The sequence below is a fragment of the Pagrus pagrus genome (assembly GCF_965226575.1).
Source record: "Pagrus pagrus genome assembly, chromosome: 17".
NCBI classification, from domain to species: domain Eukaryota; kingdom Metazoa; phylum Chordata; class Actinopteri; order Spariformes; family Sparidae; genus Pagrus; species Pagrus pagrus.
Genome location: NC_140201.1, coordinates 1,784,306 through 1,799,359, shown reverse-complemented (window position 1 = coordinate 1,799,359; position 15,054 = coordinate 1,784,306). Strand labels below are relative to the sequence as shown.

Genomic DNA, 15,054 nt, shown 5'->3' with positions numbered 1-15,054 from the left:
CAGGAACAAAGGAGAGGATTCAAAAACGTAGCGTTCTGACGCCACCTAGTGATGTCATGCCGTAACATGCGTGTGAAAAAGGAAAAGTCCAAAACGAAAATAAGAAAATGTAACATTTATTTAAAAAACAACATCTTAAGTAACATATAAACTCAAGTACAATCCAGCGTTTTTTTCTCGGACAAATAAGAGAGTAATCCTCAATACAATCATGTGAGGAGGTAACATGTTGGAGGTAAAAGACGGTCTGTCCTCGTCTCTCACTTCCCCTTTAGATTTCAAAGAGATTTCAGCTGGTGTCTTGGTAAATTTCACAGCGTCGCTCTTCCCTGATGAAAATTATCTTCAGACTTTAATCGTCTGCATTCTCCCTTAGGACACTGGGCTCTGGGCTGGGTTTGTCCAGTATTCACTGCAGAGATGAACACAAGTGTTATTCTTGACATACAGCACATACTTAAAACATTAGAGGCATAAATTGCAGGTAAAAAAAATTGAAGAACAGAAAGTCTTTCATACCAAATACAATAACTGCTGAATTCACCATGTTCATTATTGTTGTCTGCGCATGAGCTGCTTTTTATTATTGTACTGCGACTTACTAGAATGTGTTTTAACCAAACTGTGAAGCCAAAGGCACATTTTATTTATCATTTCTCTACTTAAAAGATCAGCTCAGCCAAACTATAAAAACAACCCCACAGACTACACTACCTTTAACAGAAACTACAGCAGAGAAATTAAACACTTACCAAGAGTGGAACTGTAACTGGTTCATCTGTAAAGAAAGACAAAGTGTAAACTCACAAAAACTATTTTGATCCACTCAGATAACTTAGCTCAAAGAGGAGAACACTTACCCTTGTCACTGGTGTTATCTCATGTTACAGCTGCCGGGCCATTGTTGCTGTTGGTGCCTACACACACACACACACACACACACACAATATCAGGGCCCATAATGTTAAAGGGACACTCTGTAGTTTTACAGAAGAAATTCAAAGTGAGAATGTTAATATTTACAATATTAATGACGTAATAATACAAACCCTTTAAGGTCAGTTTGTTTATTCAGTTTATTCAGTCAGTGAAGATCTTTCTCTCCTCATTAACATTTATTCCCAAGAACTACAGAGTGCATTTGTTTATTTCAATCTGTTTTTGGTACTTTACCTTCAGACTGTTTGAGGCTCATCAACATTAAATTAAACAGGATATAAATCACTGATAATGCTTGTTTATTTTTTTGAAAAGTAATCACGGCAAACACTTTTTAAATTTAATATTATTACATATAAATATACAATATTAATCATTAGCACAATAACGATATAAATGTTCAGAAATAAGACTTCTACCTTCATCAGAATCTACAGCACAGAAATAAAACACTTACCATTGAGTGGAATGTTAACTTCAGCTGGTTCATCTGTAAAGAAAGACAAAGTTTAAACTCAAAAAAACTATTTTGGTCCATTCAGATAACTTTGTTGTAGTCTATGTGAAGTTCACTGTCCAGAGGTTACAGCCTGAGCAGGGTGAAGTGAAAGAAAGAGGCTGTTGTTGTTGTTCACTATTTTTCTTACTGTTAATAAATCACTTAAATCAAAACCAACACAGATCCAGTTTTCTTGTTTCTGACGTCACAGCTGTCCCAACTCTCAATTATTTATTTCACTTTTCTTACGATGCACAAAACAAAACATTCAGCTCTCCACAGATCAACACTGACATTATTAAATCAGTTGAGGAAAACACTTACTAGAGGGGCGAGTGGAGTTGCTCCCGGAAGTCTCTGTGAAGAAAAGAAGATTTAGGTAAATCTCAATGACACAGCGTGACCCTGTGCACTCTGATGTGAGCATTACCAGTCACACGTCAGGCAGGACTGTACAGTTGATAATTCATTAACTCTAGATCACTACAAAAAGCCACATCACAGTACACTAAAAGCACTAATTAAAAACTGCAGAAATTAACACTGACACTGAAAATATTCTGCTGGATGTCTTAATGATTTAAAGGAAGTGGCAGAGTGGAACAAACACAAGCCTCATTCACACTTTTATATACTGGGCTGTTATTCCACCTCGCCGTCTGTATGAAAGTTACAGAGGTGAATGGGGGGACAGTTTGGTAATGTTCCACAACATTACAAGACCAAACAACAGTAATGTGGTAGCAGGTCGTCTCTTTGGCAACTTATATGAGGAAAGAATGCTGAATATGTGGAAAAGTGGCCGTCATCCTGTCTGTCCTACTGTCTCTTCTTCACATTTTTCGCCCTGATGCTTCGAACCTGCTGCTGCTGATATGACTGTCATTAAAACAGGTTAAAGTCAAAAATCAACTGACTGACCTGCTGCTACCTGAATGTTCTGGTAACGGCTCTCTCAATTCTTTAACAGATTCGTTTGAGTCTCATTTTAAGTAATTCAGTGTATCCTGACAATCCAGGTCTGAGAACTCAAACACCACCTCAGGACAGTCAAGTAGGACAGGATCAGCTGGACAGGATCAGCTGGACAGGGAGATGGACTGACAGTTGACTTTAAGAGGAATAAAGTAGTTACCTTGGGATCCCCTAGGTCCACCTCCTGTAGAAGAAACACAATGTTAACACGTATGATTGACACTGAATCACTGAATCATCAAGTATTTTGTAGCTGGTGTAAATGCACTACACTGAACACTGTAGTTCAGAATCACTCATCTGGGATTTGTATTATTACATATTAATGATTTTGACGTCGACATGTTGGAAAAATGTTGCTATGAAGCTGAATTCTCAATAATAACTGATTTTTAAAGGGAAGAAAACTTTCACCTTCCACTCCACTGCTCTTTGTGTTGTAGACAAGACAATGCAAATATATTTCACTTACCAATGATGCCTTTCCTGAATAAGAACAGCACCACAGCGATTACCCCGACCAGGACCAGGACCAAGAGTCCTCCAATTGCCCCACCAATGATGATGGGTCCTCCAGAGCCAGAAACTGAGTGATCTAAAACACAGAAAAAGATCTTTGTGTTAGTTTAATATTCGTTAGTTCAAATTTCGAGTTGATGTCTGGAATGAAAATGTAGAAGCTGAGTAGTAAATCTGAAATTTGGTTACATAAAGTAACATGAATTGAGTCGTTTGTTCTGAACTTGACAAACAACGATCAGACAAAGAGGATGTTAAAGTATCTGAGAGGAGACTGTGACATGTCTGAGAAATTATTCTTCACCTTCTTCAAGTTCAAACATCTTCTTACTTGTGAATATTGTTTCTTGTGACTTATTATACTCTCTGTGACAAGAACACACAATTCATCCAGCCCCCTCTTCTATGAAGGCAAATGTTTCAGACTCAATGATCCTCTGGAGAAGAAGGAATTTATAAATTATATAAATTATTGATCTGCAGCTTTTAGAGGGCTCTTAATAAATGAATAATAAAGGATTTCCTCCTGGTCTTAGTCTGTTAGTTATGGCTTACTGTTGATTGTAACCCATATTTTTTTTCAACTTTATTGTAGTAATGCTGTTGTGTTCCCTGAATTTAAACACATTTCTGTAACTTAATGACTTAAAATACAGATAAGGGCAGGCAGGCGTCACTTTTGGGTTAAAACTTGAGTTGTGAAGGTGAACCTGTGCCGATTGTGCCTGCAGATCGACGTGAATCAGAGAAGAGTCTCTGTGACGCTGTAACTCCAACTCAAAACAACACAAATATAAGGCCCTACCATAAAACACCTGATTTTAAAATGGAGTTTGGTTTAACAGTCTGTCCACTTGGAAGACCGCATGGAGCAGAGGGCAATGTATTGTTAATAATTCACATAAATTGAGCTGACTTACACTCTAATAATGAATTTTATAAACTGCACAAAGTAACTTTGGAAGTAGAGCTAAACTGTCCTGTTTTCTACTCAGGTTTGTCCACCTATCAACACCTATTTCATGAGTTTTTTCTATATAATGACTCGGGCTGGTGCGACGTAATCAATGCAATCTATTATGTAATTACGTCGATTTACGTAGCGTGGTGGCAATGGTGATGGTGGCACCTATTCAGAGCATAGACTCCACCGAAGAGTGAGCTGAAGTGAAAAAACCTCGCCCACGATCATCCAAAGTATTTTAATGGTGCTCTGCAAGCTCTGCAAATTAGAAATGGTTCATCACAGCAGTACGACCGCCGTGCTCGAGCACTTGAAACAGAAGCATCCCAGGGCGATTTCTCGAGACGGCAGCAGAAGCAAGACAGCAGGTGTGGGAGCATTACTCCATGGTCCATGTGTGTGACGTGTTGGGACTCCCGCTGATCAGTTTGCCTAAAGACGAAGCTGCTACGTTGTTCTGCTACTGGCATGCTGGTCCTACAAAAACTGATTGTTTGTCCTCATCGACAGATTGAAAATAACAGTAAACAACAAGGATGAGGCAGATCATTGCTGTGTCCCAAACCAGCTCAAAAACAAACCTGAGTCAAAGTGAAATTTAACTCTACACAGAGAAAAGTCAGTTTTGTTCCCTCTGTAGTATTTGTCCATGCTAAATAACATGCCCTGTTCTACTCTGTTTATGATCTCCGGTCATGTCTCTGCCACGGTAGGTTAAACACACAGGTCCTACAGTGATCGTCAGCATCCATGGATGTGCTTCAAACTGGTGCACAAAGCCAAACTGAGTGATCACACACGATACTACGTGACACTGTGGCTTCAGTCATAGTCCGATCACCAGCTTATGTGACTGGCCACCAGTTCGTGATGTCGGCCTGCACATTTATTTTGTGGAGCTCCCTGCGGCAGCCCCGCCACAGCCAAGACCACCCTCATTAAAATGAATAGAGAAACCTGCATCCAGTGTGAATCCTTCAGTCCCGTTTTCTTTTTGTCCTCACCCAAACTCAACATATATTAGAATTACACAGATTACCAGTTAAAACAGGGCTATTTTTAGTTGGAGAATAACGCCCTTGTTGTTGATTGAAGATTATTGAATAAATTGTTGATATATAAATGACAAGTTTTGAAATGTTATTTTGGGTAAATTCGTTGTCATGTCAATCAAGTAATGAAAAAATAATAGTTAGATTAATCCAAAAAAGAATCGTTAGGTGCTGCCCCAATAATGATGCCGATCGTAGATCAATAACAACATAAAATGATTTTCTGTCTGACTAGCCGTAGGATTTAGTCACCCAGAAAGTGCCCAGATGTGCTCCTCTTATCTCTGAAAGTGTAAATAAACCTAAATTATCATTCAAGGTAACCTGAGTTGAAGCTTCCACGTGGTGAAGAAACTTTATGTCCAATTTAATTTGACACATGTCACAGGCAGCTTTGCTTTCTGCAAAAATGTGAAAACTAAAAAACAAACAAGAAAGGAGTAAAAACAAGAAGAAGACTCTTACCCCACTCCTTCTTCACATTCAAGCCGGTTGCTTCGTGAATGACTTCACAGGTGTATCTGGACTTGTCCTTCCTCAAAATCTCCACACTGTCTCGTTTCTGGAACGTGTCGTCTTCATTCGGTCGAACGCCCGAGCTCCACAGTCCGTCGTCTCTATACAGTTTGCGGCCGTCCCTTTTGATCCATAGGATGATGTCTTGCGGGGTGAAACCTGTCGCCAGGCACGTCAAAAGGATGTTTGTCTCCACTTTGGTGTCCCGTGCAAACACGTACATCTCAGGTTCAGCTGGAGAGACAAACCGTAACTTGAGATTCAGGCTTGATAAAATACGATCAATCCTGATCAGAATCGATGGAAATTTCGCCACAACTGGAGCTGAAAATGACATTTTACAGGCTGACAGAAATTATTTGTTTCAGTCGTCTGTCAAACAAAAATTAAACAGATGTTATGTAAATCCCAACTGTTTTATGTCCAGTTAGTATCATGATTCATATTTTAACAACTGGCACAGCAGTAATTAGATCACTAGTGCTACTATTGTTATCTCTATTATAAATTAAATTAAAAACACAGAAAAGGCCTTCAGTAATACATACCGGCATTTTGGAGCTGTTTCTTCCCGTAATCCCAGAACTTGTTCAACCACTGCATACAGTCATTCTCCAGGTAGCCTTCGGTTTTATCTTTCAGGTGATCGTCATCATCCCACCTCCTCTTGGTCTCTACTGCTGCTTCGATTGGGGCGACCCAGACTGTGTGGATGTCGTCAAAAGACAGGAAGTCGATTCCGTCATAGTTGTACCTATACACGCCACGGTAGAACTTCATCTTGCCGTCCGGCTGCATTTCGCCCTCACAGCCAACCATCCACTGAAGAACATGGACATCTGTAACCAGAGAAGAAAGGCCAGGGCAGTGAAAAAGTGTGTAAGGCACTGCAGACGGATAAATGTTTTGTTTTTGTCATGTTTATGTATTGAAAAGATGCAGCTTTTATTTTGTAAACTGCTGTAGTCTGATTTCTGGAAGGACTCTCTGGATAAAAGGGGAATTTAAATGATGAAAAGTAGCCATGTACAGTGATATAGACCACTGAGGCCGTACACTGAGATGCACCAAGAATTGTTTTGCATTCGAATTGTTGACAGCAAAAACCAGGAAGCTGGCGTAAGAAACCTATTCTATTTTGCCTTTCACTGAAGCAATTTTAAGGCTTTGAACTGCAATGTAACTTTTATTTTCTGTTATTGTGAATAGTAATTTTTGCTGGATTTCTGTTGATCATTGTGATAGCTGGGCGACTCGGACCAATTCAGGGCAGAGTAATACCGGGTTCTGGGAACGCCGGAGCTAACAGGAAGAAAAGGTGTTTTTACCTATTAAGCTGTTTTACTGCTGGATTGGGGCCAACTCAGGGCCGAGTGGAACCAAGTGGAGACAAGGGGTCTCTTAAGGTTATCACCGCTGGTTGGCTGCTTTTTCAGAATTTGTAGCGTAAACAAACTGAATTCACGGTGACGACCGGGTCTTAAGGATAAATATAAAGTGCACTGGGACGAGTGACAAGTAGAACAATGGGAGGTAAATCCAGCAAAAAACCAGGAAGCTGGCATAGGAAATCTATTCTATTTTAGCCTACTTTCCTATTTCTTAACTTGTTTTAATGTTTTGTTTTAATGTATTTTAAATGCTTTTACTGTAATTGTATGCGCCTGTAAAGCACTTTGAGTCGCCTTGTGTCTGAATTGTGCTATACAAATAAACTTGCCTTGCCTAGCTGAATCATAATCGAATAGTGAGGCCAGTGAAGATTCACACCTCCACTCTGCCGAGTGCAACTTCTGAATAATTACTGATTAACTGAAAAGCGTCCTGGTCCTTCATGTTTCATGGATCTTACCTGTGTCGTTCTGTCTCATACGATCCTTCAGGATGTTGATGTTGCGTTCGAACCACTGCTGCTTGCTCTGGCGGGACTGTGTGCCTTTGACCCAGTACTCTTGTTCCAGTCGCTCTCTCATCCAGGGCTGTTTGGGAACTCTCTTCTGAGTTTCGCTGTCAAAGTAGTCAATCATCCTGTTGTCCAGCAAACCCATGGCTGTGAACTTGTGGATGCCATCGAGTCCGACATCTTTGGAGAGGGCCGTGTAGATGTAATGGAGGGAATGCCTCTCTGAAAGTCACACAGACAGATATTTCTTAGATAAGAACCATTAGATCTGACATATTAAAGCTTCAGCAGCACGGTGGAGATGTGTTGTACTTTTATTTTTGGAAATAACAGACCGAGAACTTTGGCTTTGAAGCTCTGACGCCAAATTACAAAAAACAACTGGATTAAAAGACTCCTTAAGAATACAAATAGTATATGCAATATTTTCCCCTGTCACTTTTTCTGGAAAACTGTCAGTCTTAATTTTCTGTTGCGGTGTCCAACTGTTGAATGTTGGTGAATTGTGTGGTTATGAGGTTTTTTTAAGAGAAACATAGTGTTAACATTTCTCAACAACAGCTTGATATGGTTATCAAATCTATACCCCAAAGTATAGCATCTTCAGCACAAAGCATACATCTTGATTGACTTTAAGTGAATGCCCTGTGACTATTAATGGAGTTTCTGTACAGAAAGTGCACTGATACTAATACTTGTATTAGAAATCATCCTGATCATATCACAACTCCCATATGTAAATATAGGTGACTTTATTTAGATAGAGAACAATGGAGCACCGTCTTTCTCTTGCCTAATTAATATATAATTCAAACTTGTACACAGGTATTATCCTGTAAAAGACAATATGTGTCAGGTGCTTTTTGTGATTGTGAGAAACTACTGAACATGTTTTTACAGATTGTCTCCATGCTGCTGCCTTCAGGTTTGATTCACAGAAATACTTTTTTCAGAAATGCTTGAAAAAGTCCAGATGAAATGTGCATAATTCATTGAATTATTATTTGAGCAAAATATTACATTCACAGAATGAAGTGGCCTGAAAGATTGCCCTCCTGCCATATTTTTAGAGATACTGATTAAAAATCATATTTGACTTTTATTAAAACCTGAAAACTGGAAAAACAGAAATTGGCAAAAGCTATTGAGACATTTTAAATGTACTCATTTTATTTAGCAGACCTGTGAATTGTGTTTTTTGTCTGCTGAGGCAGAAACTTGTCCATCCTAAGGACAAAACAGCCAGGAGGCATAGACAGAGTAATGTAGTTTATGCTGTTCAACGCAGCAGGACTGCACAAATTTGTACGTTGGGGAAAAAACCAACTTCTCCATAAATGAATGGCACAACACAGGAGGGCCAACTCCTCAGGTCAAGACTCTGCTGTCCACTCACATCTGAAGGAGACAAATCATTCATCTGAGGACAACAATGGAAACATCTTGGCCAGAGAAGACAGATGGTTTGAAAGAGGAGTGAAATAATCCATCTACGTCAAACTGGAAGGACCGTCTTTGAACAGAGGAGGTGGCCTCATCACTTATCACCCACCTACAGTGCTGTACTGAGTCTCTCCCCAGACAGTTTATCACCCATTCACACCTGGGCTCACCGAGCCATAGCAACCCACATGAAGGCCGGTTGGGTCACCGACCCACAAGTGGCCCTAACGACTCTGACACTCAGAGCTCACCTGTCCTTACACTCCCACACAGAGTTCAAAAGCCTGCAGCTCCTCCAGTTAGTTAGAAGTGAAGCCTCTTGGATGAGAGGGGAAACATCTTCAACACACTGAAACAAGTCCAGTTGACTACGATACAGCACTTAGATTCACCATGACCAGGGGTCCGTTTCACAAAGCAGGTTCAACAAACTCTGAGTCTAACCTTGAACTCTGAGTTGATCTACTCTGAGATAGGAAACTCTGAGTTTTCGGTTCCAGAACAGCTGGTTTGAGTTAGTTTGATCAACTCGGAGTAGTTTCTCCTGGAGTTAAGCGCGTGCGCCACAAGTATAAAAAGACAGCGTCAATGGAGCCCCGAGTCACCATGGCAACGGGGAAGAGGAGGGCCACGTTTTTCACCCCACTGGAATTGAAAATATTAATGCGCTCATACGGTGAGTCTGAGCAGGTTTTTAGAAGGAAGTGAAACACCGCTGCAGCAGCAAAAGAGAGGGAGACGGCGTGGGACAACATTGGTGCTCGGGTCAATGCGTAAGTTTAAATGTAGTCCTTTGCAATCACAATAATATTACAGGGGGAAACTGCTTGAGTGGGAGCCTATTAATTTATTTCATTTAGGTGCAATCCCGCGGGGGAGAAGCGCACTTGGCAGCAGCTTAAGATGGAACAGAAAAACATTGTTCAAACAGGTAAGACCTCAGCATAATCTCACGGGGGTACCTCATTTTGATCATGTTTTACATTGTAAAGTAAATATTAAGTGGCTGTTTGACTGTACAGTTGTTTTATCCCCAACATAATGCTGTTTTCACACACATAAATGTCTTCTCATCTATTAGCCGTTTCAGGGCGAGGCACACTTTTCTGACCGCTCTGCATACAGTTGCCTTGCTCAAAGTGCTCTGCATCTCCGACGTTGTATAAAAAACTCCCATTTGCAAAAAACGCAGCGCAACACACAATATCTGCTGGGATGTGAGAGCATGACTTCGGTTGGTAATGTTGGGAATGTAAGGACGGATTAGGTTGTGTATGTAAATGATGGACTGTGACGTGAAACGGTACCGCTCAAAAAGATAATTGCCTGGAAATGCAAGAACATCTATGCGCGGTCTGATCATCATCTCCCGACGAATATTTAATTCTCTGCGCAGTAATGCTGCCTTCATCCACGGGATCATGATCAAAAGGACATGGTAGTGAAAATAGTCGCCACCTAATATAACTTCTAATGTCGCCTACTGACTGACTTTTGCAATGAATTTCTCAAAAAAACAGACGGCAGAACTATATAACGCCGAAACTCGCCTGCTGACTGAATGAATGAGGAAATCAAATACCGTGTGCGGCTGAAAGAGGCGGAACAGAGAAACTTGTGAAACAGGCTAGAGTCACCTCTCTTTCTCTGGTTTGAGTTACCTCCCTTTGTGAAACGGACATCTACTGTATATCTGAAATTCTTACATAAACGAAAACAAACAACAAACAAAGTCATGTGGCTGTAACATTTTTGTGAAACAAGCAGAAAGAAGTCCTGAGTCGTTTAGCTCCTCACAACTTCATGTCTTACTTTCGCTTTTAATCCGTCGCGCATTAACGTGTCTAAACTGTAACTTACCGCTGTTTTTGGCCACTGCTGTCCCCAGAAGTACGAAAACGGCGATCAAATTCATTCTCCCCTCAAACAGGGGTCCATTCTCGGCTCTAATGTCGAGTTGTGTCGAGTTGTGTCGGACGGTGGTCTGACTCTGTCAGCCCTGTACACGGTTTCCTGTTTCCTGGTTCTGACTGGTCTGCGAGGTGCATTCAAGAGCTGGTCGTAAATTACTGAAGCTACGTCGCAAATAAATAATTTAACGGTGGATGACTGGACAAAGTTCTATTCACCGATGACTCCAGATTTGATATTTATGGCAGTGACGGATGCATTACTAAAATAAGTCCATGGATGCTTTCAACTCTAATGTCAATCGACAGTTGAGCACTGGTACAAATGTTCTCTTAAAGTTGACAGTGACACGTATCAGTGAACGCACCATGACTGCAGTTCCTCTGTTTGTGGTTTGTTGTTGTGATGAAGTTCATCAAGTCCAACTGTGAGACCAACAACATCCACCTCAACATGCGTCCATCACTGAGACAATAAGTTAACACACAGGCTGACTGCAACTTATCAAATGTACTGAACAACTTTACCTCACTGCACTGACAGGACATCTAAATAATTATATTCCAGTTACTGTCTTTTAAGAAAAGAAAATAATAATTACACTAAAAATAAGAAACAACATAAGAAAACTAGTTATATTTAAATTGTACATATTAATATATTAAATAACTTAACGTCACTACCATGATACACTTGAATGAATATATATTGTGTATATATATAATAATGAATATGTAATATTCATTGGATTGAGATAATATATTTAATCTGATCTGATTCCATGTGTATGTTTTTTAGATATTTCTTTTCAACATTACATAATTCAACAGGCCCTAAATTTCTAATTTCACCAGGAAACAACATAAAGCTGAAGGAATTAAGCATTAAGATCAACACATTTGAAGGGGTTCTTGCAAAAATTGTGTTTTAATTAGGAGATATATCGATTTTTACCTGGATATGGGTGTTGTGCCAGAAAACGACTAATGACTAACTAACTAACGACTAACCCCACGGACGTAATTTGGGGGGGGGACACAGGGGACATGTCCCCTGCACTTTTTCAAAAGGCCGTTTTGGTCCCCTGCAGTTTTTACCGTCCAAAAACAATGTTACGCTATAGTAAACAGAGACGCGTCAAGCACTAGGACCAAGCAGAAAACGGCCGCTCAAGCTGAAGCCTGTTTCCCTTAGTTTAGACCGCCCACAAGCTCCTCGATTGGCTCAGCCGTTTCTTGTGTGATTGGCCGTCCCCGCTGTCACTCCATCTTGCTTGCACACCGGTCTGCTAGTTGCCCAGGAGTCCTTATTAATCTGCCGCGGTAAATTGGGCATTTGTTCTGCCTGGGTCACGTCAGCTAGAAGGATTGTAATATCAGAGGTTTCATTTACATTAACGTTTGAATCGGTGTCCATGTGCGTGCGTGCGTACGTGTGTGCGTGTGTATGTGTGTTTGGTAATTAGGCGCAGCCAGGATGTCTAGAAAAAGAAAAGTGGACATAAGAGACTTCTTTAGAACTCATGCGTTACACCCATCCTGCAACTGGCTCCCAATAAAGCAGCATATCCACTTCAACATCCTCCTCATCAATTACAAAGCTCTCAATAATCTTGTAAAGTGTCTTTGAGTTGTATTGAAAGTGCTGATAAATAAAATTAATTGTTATTATTGTTATTATTATTGTTATTATTATTATTATAACTGTAGAGCCTCAACAATGCAAAGATTTAAAAAAAAGCTCATATTTAATGCCAAAGAGATACACTTTCATGAATTATTTTTATGTTGAAAGGCAGCAACTGTTTTAAAAAAACACCAACAATGAAAGATTTAGGGAAAAATACAATAAAACCTCAGATTACAAATGGGATTTTATACGTCCAAACTCATGATAATTGTGAAACTAAGTTTTTTCCTCTATAACCGTATCATCAAAATTGATGATTGTTGCTCCCCAAATTGTCCCACTGTTCATGTCATGCATCAATATATTTTTGTCAGGTGACGGATAGTAGAGATGCAGAAGGAGATACAGGAGGAGAGGCTGGAGGAGGTAGAGGAGGAGAGGCTGGAGGAGATGTAGGAGAAGAGGCTGGAGGAGGTAGAGGAGGAGAAGCTGGAGGAGATGTAGGAGAAGAGGCTGGAGGCTCACAGGTGAGGTTGAAAGAATAAACATATGTTAGTCATGAGATTAAGCATTGTGACAAATGTTAGGGTGATGATAATCTGTATCAGAGCTTTCAAAGTTCAAACACCATGCATCTATATATTTTGTCAAACTGGCCAGGTACAGTTTTATATTGAGGCCGCTGTACTAAAAAGTCTGTGTAAATGTGTAAATGTATTATTTTATTGGTAAGAAGTAGTAGCGACTAAGCAGTGAGTTCATTAACTGGGTCAGGAACTCACAGTGGGGAGGGAGTGACATAAATTTGGCAATATTTTTTGTCATTATTGTAATTAATTAAATTATAAGTTGCTCATAGATATTCCACCTTTTGTTATGTTTATCTTAGCTGGATCAGCAGCAGCCAGGGGTCAGTAGATGCTCAGGCAGTAAAGGAGCACAAGATGGAAGAGCAGAAATGAGGTCTGTTTACCATATATTCCAAAAATAAGTGTAAAATTGGTGGTACTGAGTTGGAGTAAAATTGACTAACAAGGTGAAACACAGAATTGGGTGATAATGTTTTGCTACATGCTTTACAACCATTCAAACCAAAAAAGGGAACAGTAAACTTAAAAGTAGCAATAGAAAACTAGAAGAACTTGTGTCCCCCCCACCTCTGAAATCAAAATTTCGTCCTTGACTAACCCCATGGACGTTCCCGTTGGGGAGTCGTTTTCTGGCACGACACCTGCCGCAAAAATTGATCGCCAGGCTACAGTTGTGACCACTAAATCAATAGTTAATTGGACTATTTCCCTCTGCCTGGTGACCACAGAGGTGCAGTGGTTTGATGATTTTAGCTCTCCTGGTAACTTTATTTCCGTTTTTCTCTCCACAGTGATGATAAAAACTAAATGTGACTCACTTTAAGCAGTTAAATGAATGAACCTGTTGCTGAGAGGACACATCAGAGTGTTAAACAAACTGACAGTTGAAACAGAAAAGACTTCCAGGTCAAACACACTTGACTCACAGTGGACAGCCCAGGTGTCTCCGGCCGGATGACCGTGCTCCTGCTCCGGGTCTCTGGTGGAGCCCGCGCCGGGGACTGGGAGCTCCTGGCCGGCCTCTGCTGCTGCGGCGGCCCGCTGCCTCTACCGCGGAGCGTCACCATGGTAACGCTCTCACTCAAGCTAGCAGGCTAGCTGTTAGCTGTTAGCTGCTAGCTTACCGGAGAGTTGTTAGCACCCGGGAAAACGGCGGAAAACACGGAGACAGACGCTTTTAAACGTGTCCCGGTTGTTCTGCTCAGTGGACCGGCCTGCTGACACACACACACACACACACACACACACACACACACACACACACACACACAGTATATCTGATGGAGACGCTCCGCCGTCAAACCGCTGAGAGGATTCGAAAACGTAGCGTTCTGACGCCGCCTAGTGACGCCATGACGTAATATGCGAGCGAAAACGGAAAAGTCCATAAAATAAAATAAAAAAGCAATGAGTGCATATAAATTAATAAAGGGTCAGAAAATACAGCTATAATACATTTATAAATACTTCTAATATTTAAAACAAACGTTTAATTTATTTAAAAAATACAACATTTAAAGTTACATATATTCTTACAATAAGTACAATTCAGAGGTACTTTCCTCCAGTGTTTTCATTTTCTGCTACTTTATTCTTCCACTTCACGACATTTTAGAGGCAAATATTGTACTTTTACTCCACTTTTAAATAAGTGGAGTAAGTGGAATCAAATAATTTAATTACTGGTTACTTGCAGGCTACATCAGAGCCAAGGAAGTTAATTTCTTAATCAATTTATTTGATCAACGATTTGATTTGAAAAAAAAAAAGACAAATCCGGTCTAATCATCAACATGTGTATTATCAGTCAATACCTAGTATACAGTGTATATAATCATGGAAATATAATACTTTATTATATATTTATTATACTTAAATTATTCTTTATACTTAAACTTAAGTACATTTAATAGAATCATGTAGATAAAAAATAATCGTGGATACAAAGTGTCATATAAGAAAGTTATAAAACCAGAAAAGGATCAGTTTTAAAAATGGCAGCTCAAAAGTGCCAGCGTGAGGCCGAAGTCTCTTTTCTAACATGGTTTAGTCACAAACTAAAAAGCTTCAGTCACTTCTTGGTGCATTTTACAGGTTGTATCGGCCCTTTAAAG

The 15,054-nt window shown here is 40.1% G+C and overlaps 1 protein-coding gene and 1 long non-coding RNA gene across 4 annotated transcripts; one reads left to right on the top strand and one right to left on the bottom strand.

Moving 5' to 3' along the window:
* Positions 1–100: 100 nt before the first annotated feature.
* Positions 101–14,257, bottom strand: LOC311273034 (HLA class I histocompatibility antigen, alpha chain G-like). Of its 3 annotated transcripts, none has more exons than XM_084379887.1 (11): positions 13,858–14,257; positions 7,317–7,589; positions 6,013–6,303; positions 5,414–5,698; positions 2,886–3,008; positions 2,574–2,597; positions 1,763–1,795; positions 1,397–1,429; positions 861–917; positions 753–778; positions 101–412 (listed from the first exon to the last, which is right to left on the bottom strand). In XM_084379887.1, exons 2-9 carry the CDS (start codon positions 7,510–7,512, stop codon positions 880–882), a joined length of 1,023 nt encoding a protein of 340 aa, XP_084236013.1. In that variant the 5' UTR covers positions 7,513–7,589; positions 13,858–14,257; the 3' UTR covers positions 101–412; positions 753–778; positions 861–879. The 3 variants fall into 3 exon arrangements, with proteins under 3 accessions (XP_084236013.1, XP_084236012.1, XP_084236011.1); XM_084379886.1 differs by having other exon boundaries at positions 13,867–14,257; XM_084379885.1 differs by lacking the exon at positions 13,858–14,257 and adding an exon at positions 10,671–10,826.
* On the top strand, positions 11,760–13,520 carry LOC311272329. Its single transcript, XR_014624550.1, has 3 exons — positions 11,760–12,043; positions 12,725–12,877; positions 13,240–13,520. It is a non-coding gene; the product is annotated as an uncharacterized lncRNA (long non-coding RNA).
* Positions 14,258–15,054: the final 797 nt, after the last annotated feature.

Excerpts from the sequence above, each read along its gene's own strand:
- LOC311273034 (XM_084379885.1), bottom strand. The coding sequence starts at position 10,725 with ATGAATTTGATCGCCGTTTTCGTACTTCTGGGGACAGCAGTGGCCAAA. Across the intron at positions 6,304-7,316 it reads TATGAGACAGAACGACACAG|ATGTCCATGTTCTTCAGTGG; the intron begins GTAAGATCCATG and ends CTCTGGTTACAG. Across the intron at positions 1,430-1,762 it reads CAACTCCACTCGCCCCTCTA|ATGAACCAGCTGAAGTTAAC; the intron begins GTAAGTGTTTTC and ends CTTTCTTTACAG.